The sequence below is a fragment of the Carcharhinus amblyrhynchos genome, chromosome 29 (genome assembly GCF_965287045.1).
Source record: "Carcharhinus amblyrhynchos chromosome 29, sCarAmb.v2.hapA, whole genome shotgun sequence".
Taxonomy (NCBI): domain Eukaryota; kingdom Metazoa; phylum Chordata; class Chondrichthyes; order Carcharhiniformes; family Carcharhinidae; genus Carcharhinus; species Carcharhinus amblyrhynchos.
The window spans coordinates 34,726,876-34,747,497 of record NC_137352.1 but is presented as its reverse complement, the minus strand read 5'-3'; the positions used below and the strand labels follow the sequence as shown (position 1 = coordinate 34,747,497).

Sequence of the window (20,622 nt, the reverse complement as noted above, 5' to 3'; positions counted from 1 at the left end):
TATCATAAGAAAGTTAATGATGTTTTGGCAATTATGTACGATTTTGAGATGGAAAATTAAGAAGTTACTCCCAGGAGTTGTTGAGAAAGGGCAATTGTTAGAAGGAGCAATTTTGCAGAAATATTTTTAGGAAAAGGTACAGTGAACAAAGAACAGTACAGCACAGGAACAGGCCCTTCAGTCCACCAAGCTTGTGCTGACACATGATACCTTTCTAAACCAAAGACCTTTTGCCTCTACATGATCCATATCTCTCTATTCCAGGCCTTTTCACGTATCTGTCAAGATGCCTCTAAAACATTGCTATTGTATCTGCTTCAACCACCTCTTCTGGCAGTGCATACCTTCTGCATAAAAAAACTTGGCTCTCACATCTCCTTTAAACATAGAACATTACAGCACAGAACAGGCCCTTCGGCCCACGATGTTGCGCCGACCAGTTAAAAAACAATGACCCTCTAACCTAAACCAATCCCTTTTCATCCATAAACCTATCCACGGATCTCTTAAACGCCCCCAAACTAGGCGCATTTACAACTGCAGCAGGCAGGGCATTCCAATCCCTCACCACCCTCTGGGTAAAGAACCTACCTCTGATATCCGTCCTATAACTACCCCCCCTTAATTTAAAGCTATGCCCCCTCGTGCTAGCTTTCTCCATCCGAGGAAAAAGGCTATCACTGTCCACCCTATCTAAACCTCTAATCATCTTATATGTTTCAATAAGATCCCCCCTTTCCCCCTTAAACTTTCCCCCTTTTACCTTGAACCTATGTCCCCTAGTAATTTCAATCCTGGAAAAGAGACTCCAACTATCCATTCCATTCATACCTCTCAGTTTTGTAAATTGCTTTCAGTTCGCCCCTCAGCCTCCAACGTTCGAGTGAAAACAAACCAAATTTGTCCAATCGCTCCTCATAGCTAAAACCCTCCAAACCAGGCAACATCCTGGTAAAACATTTCTGTACCCTCTCCAAAATCTTCACATCCTTCTGGTAGTGTGGCAACCAGAACTGTGCACAATATTCCAGCCTAACTCAAGTTCTATACAGCTGCAACATGACTTGTCAATTTTTATACTCTATGCCCTGACCAATGAAGGCAAGCCATGCACCTTCTTGACCACCTTATCCACTTGTGTTGCCAATTTCAGGGAACTGTTGTCCTTTATAGCCAGATCCCTCTGTATGTTAATGCTTCCAAGGGTTCTGCCATTTACTGAATACTTCTCTCCTGCATTAGACTTTCCAAAATACATCATCTTGTATTTGTCCAGATTAAATTCCATCACTATTTCTCAGCCCAAGTCTCCAACCTATCTATATCCTGCTGTATCCTCAGGCAATTCTCTTCACTATCTGCAGTTCCCCCACCTGTAAACTTACTAATCAGACCATCTACAGTCGCCTCCAAATCATTTATATATACGTATAACAAACAACAAGGATCCCAGCACTGATCCCTGCAGAACACCACTGATCTCAGATCTCCAGTCAGAGAAACACCTTCTGTCTTCTATGACCAAGCCAGTTCTGTATCCATCTTATCAGCACACCGTTGATCCCATGTGACTTCATCTTCTGTATCAGTCTGCCATGAGGGACCTTACTAAAGTCCATGTGGACAGCATCCACCACCCTGCCCTCATCAATCATCTTTTTCACTTCCTCAAAAACCTCAATCAACTTTGTGAGACATGACTGCCCTTACATAAAGCCATGCTACCTATTGCTAATAAGCCCATACTTTTCCAAATGTGAGTGAAGTCTGTCCCTAAGAATCTTCCCCAATAATTTCCCTAGCACTGATGTAAGAATCACCAGTTTGTGATTTAGAGTCATATAGGTTTACAGCATAGAAACAGGCTTTCTGGCCCAACTTGTCCATGTCACCCAGTTTTTACCATTAAGCTAGTCCTATTTGCCCACATTTGGCCCATATCCCTTTGAACCATCTTACCCACGTAATCGTCTAAATGCTTTGTACCCGCCTCTACTGCTACCTCTGACAGCTCGTTCCAGACACTCACCCACTCTCTGTGTGAAAAAATTGCCCCTCTGGACCCTTTTGTATCTCTTCCCTCTCACCTTAAACCTACGCCCTCTAGTTTTAGGCTTCCCAACCTTTGGGAAAAATGTTGACTATCTACCTTATCATTATTATTTTATAGACCTCTTTAAGATCACCCCTAAGCCTCCTAAGCTCCAGGGGAAAAAGTCCCAGTCTATCCAGTCTCTCCTTATAACTCAAACTATTGAGTCTGGTAGCATCCTAGTAAATCTTTTCTGCACTCTTTCTAGTTTAATAATATCCTTTCTATAATAGTGTGACCAGAACTGCACACAGTATTCCAAGTGTGGCCTTCCCAATGTCTTATACAACTTCCAACAAGACATCCCAACTCCTGTATTCAATGTTCGGACCAATGAAACCAAGCATGCCAAATGCCTTCTTCACCACCATGTCCACCTGTGAGTCCACTTTCAAGGAGCTATGAACCTGTACTCCTCGATCTCTTTGTTCTATAACTCTCCCCAGCAAATTTCCCAGATTACCCTTGTTGCTCTCCTTAAACAAAGGAACCATGTTGGTTATTCTGCAGTCCTTTGGGACTTCTCCTGTGACTAAAGGAGATATAAAATTTTGTACAAAGCCACAGCAATTCCTTCCCTTGCGTTCTTCAGTGTTCTGGGATAGATCCCATCAGGTCCTAGGGACTTGTCGATCTTAATGCTTTTCAAATCACAGAACACCTTTTTAATATCGACATGCCCTCGAAAATCAACATACCCCAGGCTCACCATTCACCATGCCCTTCTCCTTTATGAACACTGATGCAAAGCATTCACTAAAGACTTCACCCAGGGCGGCACGGTAGCACAGTGGTTAGCACTGCTGCGTCACAGCTCCAGGGGCCTGGGTTCGATTCCCGGGTCGGGTCACTGTCTGTGTGGAGTTTGCACATTCTCCTCGTGTCTGCGTGGGTTTCCTCTGAGCTCCGGTTTCCTCCCACAGTCCAAAGATGTGCAGGTTAGGTTGATTGGGCGTGCTAAAATTGCCCCTTAGTGTCCTAAGATGTTTAGTTTAGGGGGATTAGCGGGTAAAATATGTGGGGGCAGGGCTTGGGTGGGATTGTAGTTGGTGCAGACTCGAAGGGTCTCTTTCTGCACTGATGATTCTTTGATTTTCTCTGGCTCCACTCAGAAATCCCCTTCTTTGTTCTTGAGTGGACCTACCCATTCCCAACTACCCTCTTGCTCCTTATATATGTATAAACTGCAATATGGAAGTGGCCTTCCATGAGACAAGGGCAGAATTTTCACCCCAATACAGGGATGGGAATGGATGTGGATAGGCAGTAACTTTGCACCATCAGCCAAAGTGGTGGTTTGCCAGCACCATCTCACCCTTGAGCCATTTTCCCAGAAAGCTACCTGTAGACAAGCCAATTAGGGTAAGCTTAAGGCAAATTATCAAAGATCAATTGAAGGTTTCCATGGCAGCTTCCTGGAGATGACTTCCCACAGCACTCTGTGGCATTACCATTACTGAATCTTGGCAGTTATCATTAACCAGAAACATCTCAACCAGCCAGAGAAATACTGTGATTACAAGAACAGGTCAGAGACTAGGAATCTTGTGGTGAATAGTTCCCTTCTTAAATACCCATCATCTACAGGCACAAGTCAGGAGTGTGATGAAATACTCTCCACTTACCTGGATGAATGCAGCTTATACAACACTCAGGAAGCTCACGATTATCCAGAGCAAAACCACTTGATTGACACTCCATCCACAAACAATCATTCTCCCCACACCACGGTGACAGCAATGTACATTATACACTGCAGGAACTCACCAAGGCTTGACATCACCTTCTAAACTCACAGCCTTTACCATTTAGAAGGGCAAGGGCAACAGACCACCACCACTTGGCGGTTCCCCTCGAAGCCACTGACCATCCTGACTTGGAAATATATTGTTGTTTCTTCATTGTTGCAGGGACAAAATCCTGGAACTTCCACCCTAACAGCACTGTGTGTGTACCTACACCACATGGATTGCAGGGGATTAAGAAGGCAGCTCACCACCATTTTCTCAAGAGTTATTGGGGATGGCAAGAAATGCTGGTCTAGCCAACATCACCCACATCCCGAGAATGAATTTAAAAGAAGACTTTGCTCCCAATACCAACAGGCCAAAGCTACAGCCATCAGTTACCTTGTGGAGGAGCTTCCCTTTCACAATACCAACCTAGTAGCTGTGATTAGTAATTTTACTTATGTTATTGAAAGGGCACATCAAGGTGAAAGTGCCCTCTCTCCTTTACCTGGAACGCTGACTTTTCAGCTCTTCCCATGCTGCATTGGTTCTCCAGCATCAAATGCCAGAGAAGCGGGAGACATCCCTGCCCCAAGTGCTAATCCTCTGCCATTCTCCAATTAAAGATGCATCAATTTCTCCAGTCAAACATTAATGTATTAATGGCTGCATGGCACATTTAAATAAAGCACAATCCTGAATCTGTAAAAACCGGGGCCATAGCTACTCCTCTCTCAGTGGGCAATGGAATGTGAGGGATTGGAAACCAGGAAAAGTCACTATGTTGGTTTCCTGAACCCAGAGGGAAACATTTGACCTCTGATTTAGGCAAAACCAAGCAGACTGTGTCAGGAAGAGTCAGGAAGTTAAATAACTGGCATTCATGACAACAGCAACAGCAGAAAAGAGTTAAAATTAAAGACATTATATCAGAAAACATGAAGCATTCGTAACAAGATTAATAAACTAATGGCACAAAAAGGGGACAAATGAGTTTAGTCATGTAGCCATTAATGAGATGTGGTTTCAGTGTATCTAAAATTGCCAACTACATTTTCTGGGTGTGCGACAAGTGGAAAAGCTAACCAAAATGGAAGAAGAGATGGGTGAGCTTTGATCATAAAGGATGAGATATAGGAGAAGGATCTTAGCCCAGAAAATCAGGATATAAAATCACGAAGGTAGAAAACATTGTTGTGAGTAAGTTGCATATCCCTGAGCTGTAATCAAATTGTAGGACAGAGTATATATCAGGAAATTGGAGGAGCATGTAATAAGTGCTTTAATATTACACTAGACAATCAAAGTAGTTTCAAAAAGGAATTTGAACAAAGAACAAAACAGCCTGGGAAACAGGCCCTTTGGCCCAACGAGCCTGCACCGTCATTTTAACACCACCAGTTCCCCCCCTCCACCCATGACTCTTATCTATTGTTTTATGGCCATCCACATTGAGGGAGACTAATTTGTGGCACATATTTAAGACAGTTTTCTAGAGCAACATGTTGAGGAGCCGGTTATGGGACATGCTATTTTAGATCTGATATTGTGTAATGATATTGGGTTTGTTAACAACTAAATGACCATCTGGGGATGATGTAAGTTTATGTTAAATTTGAGATTGATGTGGTTATGTCCAAACTTAAGGTCTTAAATTTAAACAAAGGCAATTATAGAAATGTAAGGATTGAGTTGATTATGATAGATGATGAAATTTAATTAAAGTAATTTGGTAGTTATGGGTACAGTAGATATGCATTGGCAAACATTTCAACAAATATGTCATAATTCTCAGTGAATGTAGATTCCCTTCCAGAATAAAAACTCAACTGGAAATGTGGCATAATCATGACTAACAAGAGAGTTAAGGTTAATTTTAGATTAGAAGAGACTTACAGTGTTGTTAGAAAGAGGCTGAAGGACCTCTCTCTTCACTGTAGGGTTCTATGATTCTATGGTGATTCTATGAAATGGTGTCAGGCTTGAGGATTGGGGGCATTTTAAAAATCAGCAAACAACTATTAAAAAATTGTTACAGAGGAAGAAAATACACTAAGATTAAACTAGCAAGAAATATAAAATCAGATTGTATGAGTTTTTACAAGTATAAAAAGAAGAGATTAGCAGAAGTAAACATAAGCCCCTTAGAGGCAGAGATAGAAGAAATTACAGTGACAAATAAGGAAGTGGCAAAGACATTGAGAAAAAATTGAGTCTGTCTTCATGGTGCACTGTAGAAGACAGAAAGAATATTTGAGAAGCAAGGGTCATTAAGAGTGGTGAACTTAAAATAACATCAATAAAGAAAAGTTACTGGAGAAATTAGCAGACTAAAAGCTGACAAATTCCTTGAATGTGATGGTCTGTATCCTGGATTTTAAAGGAGGCAACTGTAGGGAATGTATTGGCTTTGATAGAATTCTTTAGATTCTGGTATGTTCTCACTGGAGCTTAATGTAGAAAATACAACCCCACTGTTCAATAAAGAAGTGGGATAGAAAACAGTAAAGTTATAGATTGGTTAGCTTGACGTCAGGCATTAGGACAGTAAAATCTGTTATTAAGGACATGATAAAACTCTGGAAATATCACAATATGATTGAACAGAATAAACAACAGAAAGGGAAATCATGTTTAACAAATCTAAGGTTTTTCTGAGGATGTAACTCACAGACAGATAAGGGGAAACTTAGTGTACAGTATTTTCAGAGGGCCGTCCTCAAGGTGCCACAAAAAAGGTTCTTGTGGCACAAGAATCAGGCTCATGGGATTTGAGAAATATTGTTCTTTTCCTGAATATAGAGCTAGGTTGATCTGCAGAGGCATCAATTTTCCTTCACCTTGTGCAGTGTTATTATTTTGATTGTCCTCCCTTGAGGTATTTTCCATTTGTCCCCTACAACTCTCCTCTGTCAGAATTTGTTGTGTGCTTGTGTCAAGTTTTAAATGATGTCTCCATGTTTCTAGAGAATATTTGTTGTTACATTTGCAAGATTCATCAAGACTGGAAAAGACATCAAAAATTAGATCAGAGGATAGAAAATAGAGTCAAATTAAACTGACCATTTTCCAGGTGGTAACATGTGCCCTCTGGAAAATGGAGTGCTGCAAAGATCAATCAACGTGAGTGACTTCAATGAGGGTTAGGGTAAGGTTATAGAAGGTAGTGTATCCAGATTTATTAACAGTAGAAGGAAAAGAAAACTTTATATAAACAGGTGAAGTCATTGGCCAGGAAGAAAGATGGAGCATAATGTGGAGGTCTGAAATTTCCTCTTTGACATGAAGAATATTTTCTGAAAGATCACTGATAAATGTTGCAATGTAAGTAGATTTTGACACCCTCGTATCCAAATCACAGAAAGTTAATATGAAGGTAGAGTGAGAAAATTACCCTTTATTGTAAGGGGTTGGAATATAAGAATAAAGAGTCTAATGATGGTTGTGAAACCATTGTCGATTGTTGTAAAAACCCATCTAATTCACTGATGTCCCGTTTGTTGTAATTTTGGTCCCCTGCCTAATTTACTTGCCAAGGGTGTGAAAACAATAGTAATTCACTCAGATTTTCCAGTCCCCATGGTGAGTTTTTGGGTGATGAAGGAGCTTCACCCTTAGCTGCCAGTGGGATCTTCCAGTTCCGCCAAAGTCAATGGCCATGTGCATTGCTTGCTAGCCGCACCGCCAGAGAATCTGTCACTGGGACTTGCCTTTGGCAGGACCAGAAGATCCTGCTGGCAGAAAGGGCTGGAAGATCATGGCCACCAGATCAATTTTTGGGATGAGAAGGCTGTCATGTGAGGAGAGATCAATTATCAATCCTTATTCTTTGAAGTTTAGAAGAATGAGAGGTTAATATTTCTAAGATATAAGATTCTAAGAGGATTTGATAGCATAGATGCTAAAAGGTTATTTCCCTTGTCTGAAGAATCTAACAATGGGAGGGTGTCATAGTTTCAAGGTAAGGGGACGAGGAGAAATGGCTTCCCTCAGTGTTTTGAACCTGTGAAATTTTCTAACCTAAAGAGATGTGGCTGCACAATTGTTGAGTGTATTCAAGACTGAGATTGATAGCTTTTTGGGCACTATGGGTCACTCTGGCGGGATTGTGGAATTGATGTGGAAGATTGGCTAATCTTATTAACTGGTACAGCAGGCTTAAGTGGTCAAAGGACCTACACCTGCTCCTGTTTCTTATATTGTTCCTAAAAAAAAGTAATCAGAAGGTCTAATAGAATATTGGATTTTAACGTATGGAGCTTAGAATTCAACAGTGAGGAAATCTCCTGGTTGCATCTTGTCTACAGTTTTGTTTTGGCCACTGCACTTGACAAAGCAGAAATTGGCAGCATGGATTCACCAGAATAACGTTAGGACTTAAAGATTTAGAATATGACAATGATGTTAAGGGGGTCAACTGAAAAATTCAGGACTAACATTGTTAGGTTGTTGTTAGTAAGTGTATTAAGAAATGTGGAACAAAGTGGGAAAATGGAGTTGAGGGATGATCTAATTGGATAACAGCCTTGAGGGACTGATAGACCTACTCTTGTTTGTATAGATTGAGAGCTTGGAGTGAACGTAAGGGTGGCATTCACAGGAAAACCTCAGTTACCTACAGAAGGGTACGACCATTGCCTCAACAGGTGGAATAAGCACATCACAAGAGCCAATAAAGGCAAACTCAAACAAACCAATCTGAATGGTTTAAATTATCTGCTGCTCTGGATTCCTAGTTTCTTATGCTTCATTAAACAGTATTTAATTAACCATTTCAAAGGTTTAATTGATTATTGGATATCATTTAACATGCATAATGCCTTAAACAAGCATAGATTGACCATCAACAAAGTAACTTTACATTAACTAGCCGTTTAGGAAGCATCAACAATGTAAACAAATTGATCTTACCATATTCAGTAACATTAGTAATATTGTAATAATCCATTAGCTAATTATTAATATTTATTTGCTAACATTAAACCATTGATTAATGAACCATTCTATGATTAATTTTAAAGTTACTGAAACCGAGCAGTTTGAGACTCACTGAGAGAGATTTCTTTCGCCAATGCAGCCGAGACCAGGAGAAGAGGGAGTCCCACAGAAATGAATTTAATCATTCGGTCAGTGGCCAGCTCTAAACGCAAGCCCTTGGCCCGTAAATCCTTTGGTTCCCGGATGAGAGAATCAGATAAAATAAACTCCGTTGCTATACTGGCAAAAGACATTCTGACTGAGAATGGGATTGACAATAAAGACAGAGATATAGAGCAACACAGGCACAGAAAGGAAAGGAACAATTTAAGCAAAGCAATGAAAGATCTGCAACGCAAATGAACTGAGAACCACACTAATTCAGAGAGTTTTGTTTAAAACAAAATAGAGAACAAGGTAGCATGAAATAGTTGGTGCCCAGTTCACATAAGAGAGATGCAGCAAAGCAGTGGGACTGGTGGGATCTATCCCACTGCTAGGAAATTATATAGGAAAAGGGGCTGGGCCAAGACTAATTACAAACTTCATAGTGCCAGGAACCAGCAACCTTGTCATATAGTGGAACCAACTACAGTAAATGAGAAGGAGAAACAGATACCACATTCCTTACTATCCAGAGCCATGCAATCTTAACCAGACCAACCCAACCCTAAACACAGAGTAACACAAGTCAAATTAGAGGCTTACTGACAAGACCTCTGATGCAATTTGGAGCCAAGCAGCTATTTATGGAGTGACCCAGCTTCCAGTTCCACGCACAGCTCAGAGTAAATGCTGCTTTCACAAACCAAACCAGATTGCTTCTGCCCAATGACTGCAAGCACAACCACATCAAAGCATTGCTGCCTGAACAGAATTGAAAGCAGATTGGCTGCGCTGAGAAATTGAAGAACTCAGGATGAAGCCTTACAGCTAGCATACTTCACTGGTATACCAACGATGTTTTAAGGATACACCAAGAATAATGCAAATGTTTACTAAAGATACCACAAGGTTTGTTGAAGTGCTGCATTCTAATGACTAGTGACCAAGGGCTTCAAACAAGAACAGCTTATTGTGTACTTTAAACAGCTCTTACATGCTGTGTGTCAGCCTGCACTCCAGGGAGAACACCCACACTACTGACATGCAATCTCTTATGTACCTGTATCATTGCATCATCACCCGGCCTACAAATTTCCCATTTAAATTGAGATAACTGGTAGAATTGAGGTGTAACATTGTGCACAAATAGTCACAGGGCACAAATTATTTACATCACATAAATTGAACTGGCTAACAACATACAACTATTGTGTGAAACATAGGTTCTGCTGCTGAAGCTGATGCATAGCCCCTTGCGTTTCCTTTCTCACCCCCATTTTTGTTTAATGAAGGCAGTTTAGAGTAGTCAAGGGCATAGTTCTGGAGCATTGTTTTAGCCGTAGACCCTGAACGTGTGATTGTGTTAGTTAGCTGTGTTGGAGATGCCTTTGCATTGGAGTCCTAGAGTGGGTGGCATCCGGCTCCCTTGTGGTGTACCCAGTGGCAGTAGGACTTGCTGTGTCGGCCTCTGGAGGATTCTCCATTTCCACTGGCATTGGGAACCTGGACTGCAGGTTTGATGATGATTACTGTGGCAATTGATGATGCTGGGTCCGATACCTACAGTAGATGATACTGGTTTTGTCCAGGATGAGCACCATCCCAGGCTGTTTCACTGCGGGGCTTTGCTGTGTGTCACTGCTAATTTGTCGTGTGGTCTGGATCCTGACCATTTAATCAGATGTTAAAGGGCAAAGTCTGTGAACATTTCGATCATAGTACCTTTTCCCTCTTAGTTGGCCCTCCAGTTGGTTGCCAGTCACACTCATTTTGCTGTTTGGCAATGTGGATCGTGGTCCTAGTACGCCTGGAGAACATTGTCTATGCTGATGAGGGCAGACCCTGTTTGGCACATTTCACAGGCTGCCGAGTACAGCACAGTAATCTGAATGATCCCGTGCATATTTCCTGCATATTGCCCATTCTACCAGGTCATTGGACTGTGGGTCTAGGAAGCTTCTCATGACATTCTCAAAGTACCACGTGTGTGAAAAGTTCCTGAACTCACTGGAGATGAACCGGCAAGCATTGTCCATCATTACCCTCTGAGGGATGTTGTATGTGGTGAAGTGTCTCTTGAGTTTGATGATGACTGTGTTGTGCTTCACATCTGGCAGGCAGTTGAATTCAAACTCCCCAAAATACAAGCTGACTCGGACCAGATGTTATTTTACCATTCCCCTGGAAAACGTCAGTGTGTATCACACTCCTGACTAGTGTCTTGCAGATGGTGAACAGGCTTTGGGGACTCAGGAGGTGAATTGCTTGCCACTGAATTCTCAGCCTTCAGCCTGCACTTAGAGTCACAGTATTTATATGGCTGGTCCAGTTTCATTTCTGATTAATGATAACCCCCTCCTAGTACAGTGGGAAAACTCAGTGACGTTAATGCAATTGAATGTGAAGGGGAGATGGTTGAATTATGTCTTGTTGGAGATGGGCATTGCACTGTGTGGCATGAATATCACTTGCCACTTATCAACCCAAGCTTGATGTTGGTGCAGTGGCTCTTTGGTTTGATGCAGCTTGAGTCCTTCTGGAAACATCCTCTCCATGTCTGTATATATGGAGGGCCAGCAGAGTGATTCCTTTGCCCTGTACCTCGTTGCTTTCAATCCTGGGTGCCCCTGGTGGAGTTGCTGGATAGAGTGCCTCTGCAGAGAGGTGAGGGTTATGAATCTCTGGCCATGCAGTATCAGTCCATCCTGTACATTCAGTTCATCCTTGTGTTGCAGCCACGCAGATGCACCGTGAAGAGTCTTTGTTAGAATGATTATTTAACATAGTTCTGAGTGGCTGATGATCAGTTTCAACACTTACAGGAAAACCATCTTTGAAATCATGAAATTTCTGGCAGGTGAAAACTAGGGCAAGGGGTTCCTTTTTGATGTGGGTATAACAAGTCTCAGTATACATGAAAAATATGCAGAACTTGTGGGGAAACTGCTTTGAGGACTCAGGCCAGCGTTTCATGTAAAGCTGTCTGCATGTGGCCTCTGCCTGTAGGCCATCCTTGAGTTCCTGGATTTGATGAGAGAGAAACACCTCTATCGTCACGATTCACCTAATTGATGGCGGGGATGAAAGAGTTGACATATGAAGAGAGATTAAACAGTTTGGGCTTATACTCCTGGAATTTAGAAGGATGAGAGGAGATCTGATTGAGATTTATTAAATTTTAAATGGGATTGATAAAGTAAATGTAGACCAAATGCTTTCTCCTATGAGGCAATCTAGAATAAGAGGTCACAGGTGTAAGTTGTGAGGTGGCAGATTTAAGACTGAGATGAGGTGGAACAACTTCTAGCGGAGGTCAGTGAATTTTTGCAACTTGCCCCATAACGCAACGGAGTCTGAATCATTGAATGGTTTCAAAAAGGAGATAGATACATTTCTAATTTTAAAAATGGGTTAAAGAGGTATGAGGAACAGGTAGGGAAGTGGATTTGAGACCAGGGAGATGTCAGCCATGATCTAATTCAATGGCAAAGTAGGCTCAGAGGGCTGAATTTGCCTACTTCTTCTAATCCTTATGTTCCTATGATGTCAATGTCTTCCTCAGGATCCGACTGGTGAGTGGATAGAAAGGTTCCTAGAAACATAGAGAATAGGTACATGAGTAGGTCCTTCAAGTCTGTTCCACCATTCATTTGCCTCAAGACCTATATATAACTCCTTCTGGGCAACATACAATGTCTTAACTGCTTCCTGTGGTAGAGAATTCCATAGGCTCACCACTCTCTAGGTAAAGAAATTTCTCCACATCTCTGTCTTAAACAGTCTACCCTGTAACCTCAGACTATGATCTTTGGTTCTGGATACCTCCACCTATGTTGCCATTCCTGCAGATGGAGAGTGGAGGCTCAACGTCACTCCCTTTTCTTTTCATTCACAGGTTTTAAGTCAGTCTGCCTTGTTGTCCAACGAGGGGCATACATGATGGGTCGTACTTGCACTGCTCTTGGTTGTTCAAGATTGGCCTAGTGCTTCATGTCGTTAGTGTGTACTTAAACTGGACCAGATACTGGGCAACACGACAGCTCAGTGACTATCACTGTTTGCTGTGCAGACACATGGATTTGGGCCGGTGTCTGTGGGAGTTTGTGCATTCTCCCCATGCTTGCGTGGGTTTTCTCCAGGTGCTCCAGTTTCCTCCCACACCACAAAGATGCGCTATTAGGCTGATTGGCAGTAATAAATTGTCCCTAAATTAGTTTCCCTCAATGTGGATGGCCATAAAACAATAGATAAGGGTCATGGGTGGAGGGGGGGACTGGTAATGTTAAAATGGCGGTGCGGGCTCGTTGGGCCGAAGGGCCTGTTTCCCAGGCTGTTTTTGTTCTTTTGTTCTTTTTGTTTCCTATGTAGTATCGAGAATGGCTGAAGGCACTGGATAATGCAAAGGTTATGGGTTCTGACAGTATTCCAGCAATTTGATTGAAGGTGTGTACACCTTTAGCCAAGCTATTCCAGTACAGTTATAACAGTGGCATCTACCCAGCAATGTGGAAAATTGCCCATTTATGTTCTGTACACAAAAAGTAGGGCAAATCCAATCCAACAAATTACTGCTCCCATCAGCCTACTTTCCATCATCAGGAAGAGGCTGTCAAAAGTGCTATCAAGCAGCAGGTACCCAGGAAGCTGCTCACTGATGTTCAGTTTGGGTTCCACCACGGCAACTCAGCTCCTGACCCCAATACAGCTTTTGGCCCAATCACGGCCAATGAACTGAACTCAACAGGTGAGGGAACAGTGACTGCTCTTGACATTAAAGCAGCATCTGACTGGGTATGGCATCAAGAACTCCTAGAAAAACTGGTGTCAATGGAAATTGCACTTAGAATCATACCATAGTTATATTAGAGGCCAATCTGGTTAGCTCTTTGACCATATGTGGACCAGGTGGCCCTGGTGGAGGTCAATCACCTCAGCTCAGATCATTATTGCAGGAGGCCCTCAGGATTGTGTCAATGCGTGACCATCTTCAGCTGCTTGTTCAATAACCTTCCTAACCATAAGTTGAGAAGTGAGTATATACACTGAAGATTCAGTGCCATTCCCACTCCTCAGAACCTGTAGCAGGCTGTGTCCATGTGCAGCAAGACCAGGACAATATTCAGGCTTGGACTGATAAGTAGCAAGTGATATGCCACACATTGCAATGCCCATCTCCAACAAAAGAGAATTCAATCATCTCCCCTTCACATTCAATTGCGTTACCATTGCTGAGACCACATTTGGAATATTGTGTGCAGTTCTGGTCACCTCACTATAAGAAGGATGTGGAAGCATTGGAGAGAGTGCAGAGGAGATTTACCAGGATGCTGCCTGGTTTGGAGGGTAGGTCTTATGAGGAAAGGTTGAGGGAACTGGGACTTTTCTCTTTAGAATTGAGGAGGATGAGAGGTGACTTAATGGAAGTTTATAAGATGATGAGGGGGATAGATAGAGTGGATGTTCAGAAACTATTTCCTCGGGTGGATGTAGCTGTTACTAGGGGGCATAACTATAAGGTTCATGGTGGGAGATACAGGAGGGATGTCCGTGGTAGATTCTTTACTCAGAGAGTGGTTGGGGTGTGGAATGCACTGCCTGCTGTGATAGCGGAGTCGCACACTTCAGGAACTTTCAAGCGGTTATTGGGTAGGCACATGGAACACTCCAGAATGATCTTGGGTTCGGACATAGCTCAGCACAACATTGAGGGCTGAAGGCCCTGTACTGTGCTATACTGTTCTATGTTCTATGAGTTTCCCAACTATACTCAGGGTTATCATTGATCAGAAATGAAACTGGACCAGCCATATAAATATTGTAGCTCCAAGTGCAGGTTGAAGGCTGGGCTTCAGTGGCAAGGAACTCACCTCCTGCCTCCCCAAAGCCTGTTCACCATCTACAAGATACTAGTCAGGAGTGTGATGCAATGCTCTCCACTTGCCTGGATGTTATAGTTCCAACAATACTCAGGAACCTCAACAGCATATGGGACAAAGTAGCCCACTTGGTTGATACCCCATCCACCACCTTCAACATTCATCCCCTCTACTACTCTTGCACAGTGACAGCAGAGAACTACATATGAGTTCCCCACCAATCCACACACCATCCTGACTTGGAACTATGTCAGCCAGTTAGCCTGACATCAGAATCCCAGAGAAGTCATATCAATGCAAAGTTAACATGATTTTATGAAAATGTATTCTACAAATAATTTTTTGTGGACTTAACTAACAGGATAGATAAAATGGAACAAGTAGATGTATCATTCCAAAAGCTATTCAAAAAGATTAGTACACAAGTTAAGGAGTTTAGAATAGCGTATGAGCCTGGATATGGGGAATGATTAACAGACAGGAAACAAAGAGGATGGAAAAATGGGGGATTTTTAAGTTAGCAGGACGCAACTAATGGAGTACCAGATATTCAGTGCGGCGAACTCAGCTATTTACAATCTGTATAAGAACAAAGAACAAAAACAGCCTGGGAAACAGGCCCTTCGGCCCAACGAGCCCACGCCGCTATTTTAACATTACCGGTCCCCCCCTCCACCCATGACCCTTATCTATTGTTTTATGGCAATCCACATTGAGGGGAAACTAATTTAGGGACAATTTATTACTTCCAATCAGCCTAATAGCACATCTTTGGGGTGTGGGATGAAACTGGAGCACCCGGAGAAAACCCACGCAAGCACTGGGAGAATGCGCAAACTCCCACAGACACTGGCCCAAATCCATGTGTCTGCACAGCAATCAGCGATAGTCACTGAGCTGTCGTCTTGCCCAGCATCTGGTCCAGTTTAGGCACACACTAACGACATGAAGCACTAGGCCAATCTCGAACAACCAAGAGCAGCCCTAGTACGACCCATCGCGTGTATGCCCCTCATCAGACAACAAGGCGGACTGACCTAAAACCTGTGCATGACTTGGACAAAGACACAGAGAGTAATGGATCTGAATTTGTTCATAATACAAAACAAATGTGACATTTTTGTTCCTTAGCTCCAGCCACGTAGGTTCTGCCTTTCCAACAAAATTTAATACTCAGCCCAATCTTATTTTTTGAGCCAGGTTTCTGAAATAGCCATATTATATTTCCACTAGGCTATCTGTGCCAACCAGTCTTATTTACCAGATTCCATGCATTTGCACATGTGCAATAATGATAACTTAAAATAAGTACAAAAAGTGCAGGAAAATCTCCCTGCGGAATTTTCTCAAAAAACAGCAAAGGACGCAATCTTACAACCTTGTCCTGCCCATCAAACAGAGCGGTGAGGTGGTAAGATTGCACGCAGAGTGAAAAATCGGGTTTGCGCCCATTTTCACGCTGGACACACCGTTCTGCCAGCAGGATTGACTTTGCACCCAAAAAAGGGCTCAAAGCTGATATGAGTATTAATGTCGTGCTTTGCACATCATTTACGCATTCAGGACAGCTGTTTATGGCTTCAAATGACTACCCCCATGTCAGCTGGCTCTCACACCAGAGCAAATCACGGTTGATTTGCACCAGCAGAGACCAGACCTGATGGCTACACTGGGTGAATCAGATGCCATTGAGACCTCTGCATCATTGCTGGACAATGAGAGGTCATATCTGGATTGTGCCCGTTGGGCACCCTAGCACTGCCCACTGGGTGCCCTGGTAGTGCCCACCAGGCATCCTGCCAAAAATGTTCCAGGGGAATGTCAAAGGGGTGGCCCTGAGTGGGACTAGTACAGGGGGAGGCAAGAAGAAGGAGCTCTATAGCAGGGTGAGGCGAGAGGGGTGAGCTCTGCAGGAGGGAGCCCATCAGCAGATGGGGTGATCGGCTCAAGGGGCGATTGGCAGACTTGGGGGGCGGGGGGGGGGGGGGGGGGGGGTGACCAGCAAAGGTGGTGATTGGTAGATGGGGGGAGACCAGAGAAGGTGGGGCCAGGGAGGGTGTCAGGACTGGGAGTTCATCAGGAGGGTACTGATGCTGCAAGCCGTATTGCCGTGGGGGGTTGTGGGGCGGGGGGGAGAGTGACATGCATGGGCAGGGGTGGAGGAAAGAACAGTAGGAAGTCTCCCAGTTTACTGGGTGATTAGGGTGCAATGGAACCCCGAGAAGTCTGTAGCCGGCTTCACCCCCATCTGGACAGAATTGCTCCTCTGTCCAAAAAAGTAACAGTCATGAGATTACATTGTGAAATTCACCCAGAAACAGGTCTGAAATACATCAGTTTTCTCACGCATTCGACATTTGTTTCATAAGATTCAGAATTTTTTTTGTAAGATCACCCTCAAAGTGTCTGGTTCTTAATGACAACTGGCATGTCTCTCCCCAGAGAAATGGACAGGTTTTCTCCCCAGATTCGAGGATACTTTGCCATTGTAAAGCAGTTCTGCACCTTCATTGTGAGGGCAAGGCTGGCCAGATCCACAGAAATCAGAAGGCCATCCTAATCTCAGATTAATGTTATAGAAACCCATCACAGCCATCATGACTGGTTTCCATTTTTGGAAATCAGACATCATTCCCACAGGTGTGATGTTATGCCAGCGGGGGAGGGGGGGCAACATGTGGTGAACCCAGAGCAACCGCACAAAGCCATTTTTGAACATTCAGATATATGTTCATCCATTGGAATCAGGTTTACGCCCTCACTGGGCATGCACCTGATGACGTCAAAGGTATGGGGTGAGAAGGGGTGCAGGGAAGTTCTCACGTGGCACAAATCCCAATATGGCTCTCTCTTGAGGGTCTCTGGCCATACCCAGCACGAGACTTGTACCCAGCATGAGTAAGGCTGGAATCACCTCCAGTTTGTCTGACAGCATTGTCTCAAAGAGAAACCAGAATTTTCAGGCCGTTCTTGCCAGTGGAACGTTCTGGTCCTGCCGCCAAATGCCAAACCCAGCTGCAGGTTCCTGATGGTGGGAGCTGCAAACTATGGAAAATCCTGTTGACTGTGGTGGGTCCTGAAGATCCCACCATCAGTCAATGGCAGGTGACTTTGGTCAGCATGGAACAGGCTACAGGGGCCATGGAAAATACTGCCCAATATTTCTAGTTCAATATGATGCTTCCGCGGAACTGAAGATGGTGAAAATATAATGGGTTTTATGCTGTCGAAAAAGGGGGAGATGGAAGGTTTGGTAGAACAAAAGAAAAGCTCAGGAGTAGGTTAGCGGGAAGAAGAGATTAAGGGGGTGATGGGCAGGGTGAGCCGGTAAGATTGCACCAGAAGCAAAATATCAGATTGGCATCCAGTTTCTCACCTCTCATGATCTTATCGGGCCCGATTTCAGGTATGACCAGCCTCGTGCCGGGAGTGGGCACAAGACTGATTTTAATATTTATATCAGTATTTACATAGCGTTACTGAGCCCAGGATGCAATCATTGTGCTCACTTGCCTTAACAGCCTCTCCAGGGAAGGTCTTCACTGGGGAGGATCATATATATTCCCCATCAAAGAACAACACAGCACGGGAAACAGGCCCTCCGGCCCAATGAGCCCGCGCCGCCATTTTAACATTGTGAGTTCCCTCTTCCACCCATGACCTTTGTCTACGCTTATGGCACTCCACATTGGAAACCAGATCAATGGGGACCTGACATGGTGGCCTCGCCAGTTGGGGGAAGTGGGGGGGGCAATGCCTCTTATTCAGTGATTGCTGGCCCCCTGGCTGCACCCTCTGCAATAAGTGATTGGCTGGGGGGATGGGAACTGCGAACTCTGTAACCACCGATCGGCTTGGGGGGGCGGTGGCTGCACATCCTGTAATTGGCTGAGCGGGGGGTTGGTGTGGCAGCAATCGACCAGGCCATTAAGGGGTGGGAAGGTGATCGGGTGATCGACAGGGGTGGTGGAGCATCGTCCGGGAGTGGGTCGGGGGTGACTAGCCAGGGAGGCCAGCGATCGGGGGGGAATGCGGCCAATATCCAGGGGAGGGTGTGGTGACTAAGAGATCTCTCTGTTCTGTTGAATATCTGCGCTCAAGTGTGAGCTGCTGGCTTTCTGGCAAGACTAGCCCAGCCCCCTCACCCAGCTGTTGGGATTCAGATTATGCATCATCTCTTTGCACTGTGTGTTAGATTTCATTTGTCACTTTGCCAAATTGGATCTGAAACTTTCCCATTTTCATGCTCATTCAGTCCTTAGAATTCTTTTTGGTAAGATTGCTCCCTAAGTAACAAATGTCGGGGAACAAAGGGCAAAGGGAGTGTAATGTTTGTGGTAAAGAACTAAAACGCGGATCCAGAGTAAGTGTTATTGGCAGAGTAAAGGACAACTCTGAGTTGTTATAATTGACACTTGACAGAAAAAAAACTAAAGGACAGAGTCAATAGGCTGAAGTTGTTGAACTTCATGTTGAGTCCAGAAGGCTGGAACATGTCTGATTGGAAGGTGAGGTACTGAATTTTCAATGTGTTAGGCTTCATTGGAAGATCACAGCAGGCCGAGGATAGAAATGTGAGCAAAATGAAAGGGTGTTGAATGAAAATAACAAGCAACAGGTGTCTGGGTCATGCTTCTAACCTGTCTCTGACCTCTTCTTTTGTTTGACCTGACCACACCCTGGCTATGACTGTAACACTACATCCTGCACTCTCTCCTTTCCTTCTCTATGAATGGTATGCTCTCTCTGTACAGCGCTCAAGAGACAATACTTTTCACTGTAAACTAATATATGTGACAATAATAAATCAAATCAAAATCCAAAACATTTGTTCACTTCTGTCAAAGAGTCATATTGAACTAGAAGCATTAGGCAGGATTCATGGCCTCAGCCAGCCGTTACCAGGAAACCCACAGTGGGCGTGGCTGTTGGCGGGACTGGAAAATCCCGCCGGAATGAATGACCGGAAATTTCTGGCCATTGACTCTGTTTCTCTCCATGCGTACTGCCTGACCTGCTGAACTTTTTTCCTTTTGTTTTATTTTAAACTTCGATCAATCACAATGTTTTGTCTTTAAGCTCAAATTTATGCTTTATTGCTTTCCCTGGTGTTATGAATTTATCTAATAACTTACTATTTCCTACTCCAGTACTCGCTCCCAATATTCTATGCAGCTTGGTATTTTCACTAATATTGCCTCCTGATTCCTGCATACGTACCTGGTTCGTTTAAAATCTCTCCAATGACACAAGCACATTTCCCCACGAGGAATTTGCTCAGGCTCTGTTTAGCGGCAACCTGTCTGATCTGGACAGCTTCCATCTCTCTCAGAGCTGCTCTCAATCTTCCATCTAAAATGGGAATCTAAAGTGTTCTCTCCTGCAGTATTTTTCAGCCATGCATTCACTTGCTTTATCCTGCAATTTCTATTCTCACTTGTGCCTGGTAGTGGGAGTGATCCAGAGATTACTACTTTTAAAGTCCTATTTGCTAGTTTCCTACCTAGTTCCCTAAATTCTGGCTTCAACTCCACTTGCCTATTTCTAATAATGTCATTTTCAACCAATGTGAATCACATCTAATGGCTGTCCATCCTCCCACCTCAGGGAGCTTTGCAGCCATTCAGTGATATCTTTAACAAAGGCAACAGGGAGACATCATAGCATTCACATCTGAGGACACAGAAATGCCATTCTGTTCTCCTCTCAAGTCTTCGATTGCTGTTGACCTTTTGGTCTTCTTCATGCCCCCACTGTACAACTGAGTCAACAGTTTTGCCATAGACTTAGCTCTGATCACAGTCCCTAGATGAACTATTAATGCTCGCCAATAATCAGAATT

At 43.6% G+C, this 20,622-nt stretch overlaps 1 protein-coding gene across 1 annotated transcript in view; it reads right to left on the bottom strand.

Moving 5' to 3' along the window:
* LOC145359891 (pannexin-3-like) overlaps positions 1 to 9,053 on the bottom strand; it is a 62,614-nt gene extending 53,561 nt beyond the window's left edge. Inside the window, exon 1 of the mRNA XM_080214728.1 lies at positions 8,873 to 9,053. Coding sequence (XP_080070854.1) covers positions 8,873 to 9,053 — 181 coding nt within the window. The remainder of the gene's footprint in view (positions 1 to 8,872) is intronic.
* Between the last annotated feature and the right edge of the window lie 11,569 nt (positions 9,054 to 20,622).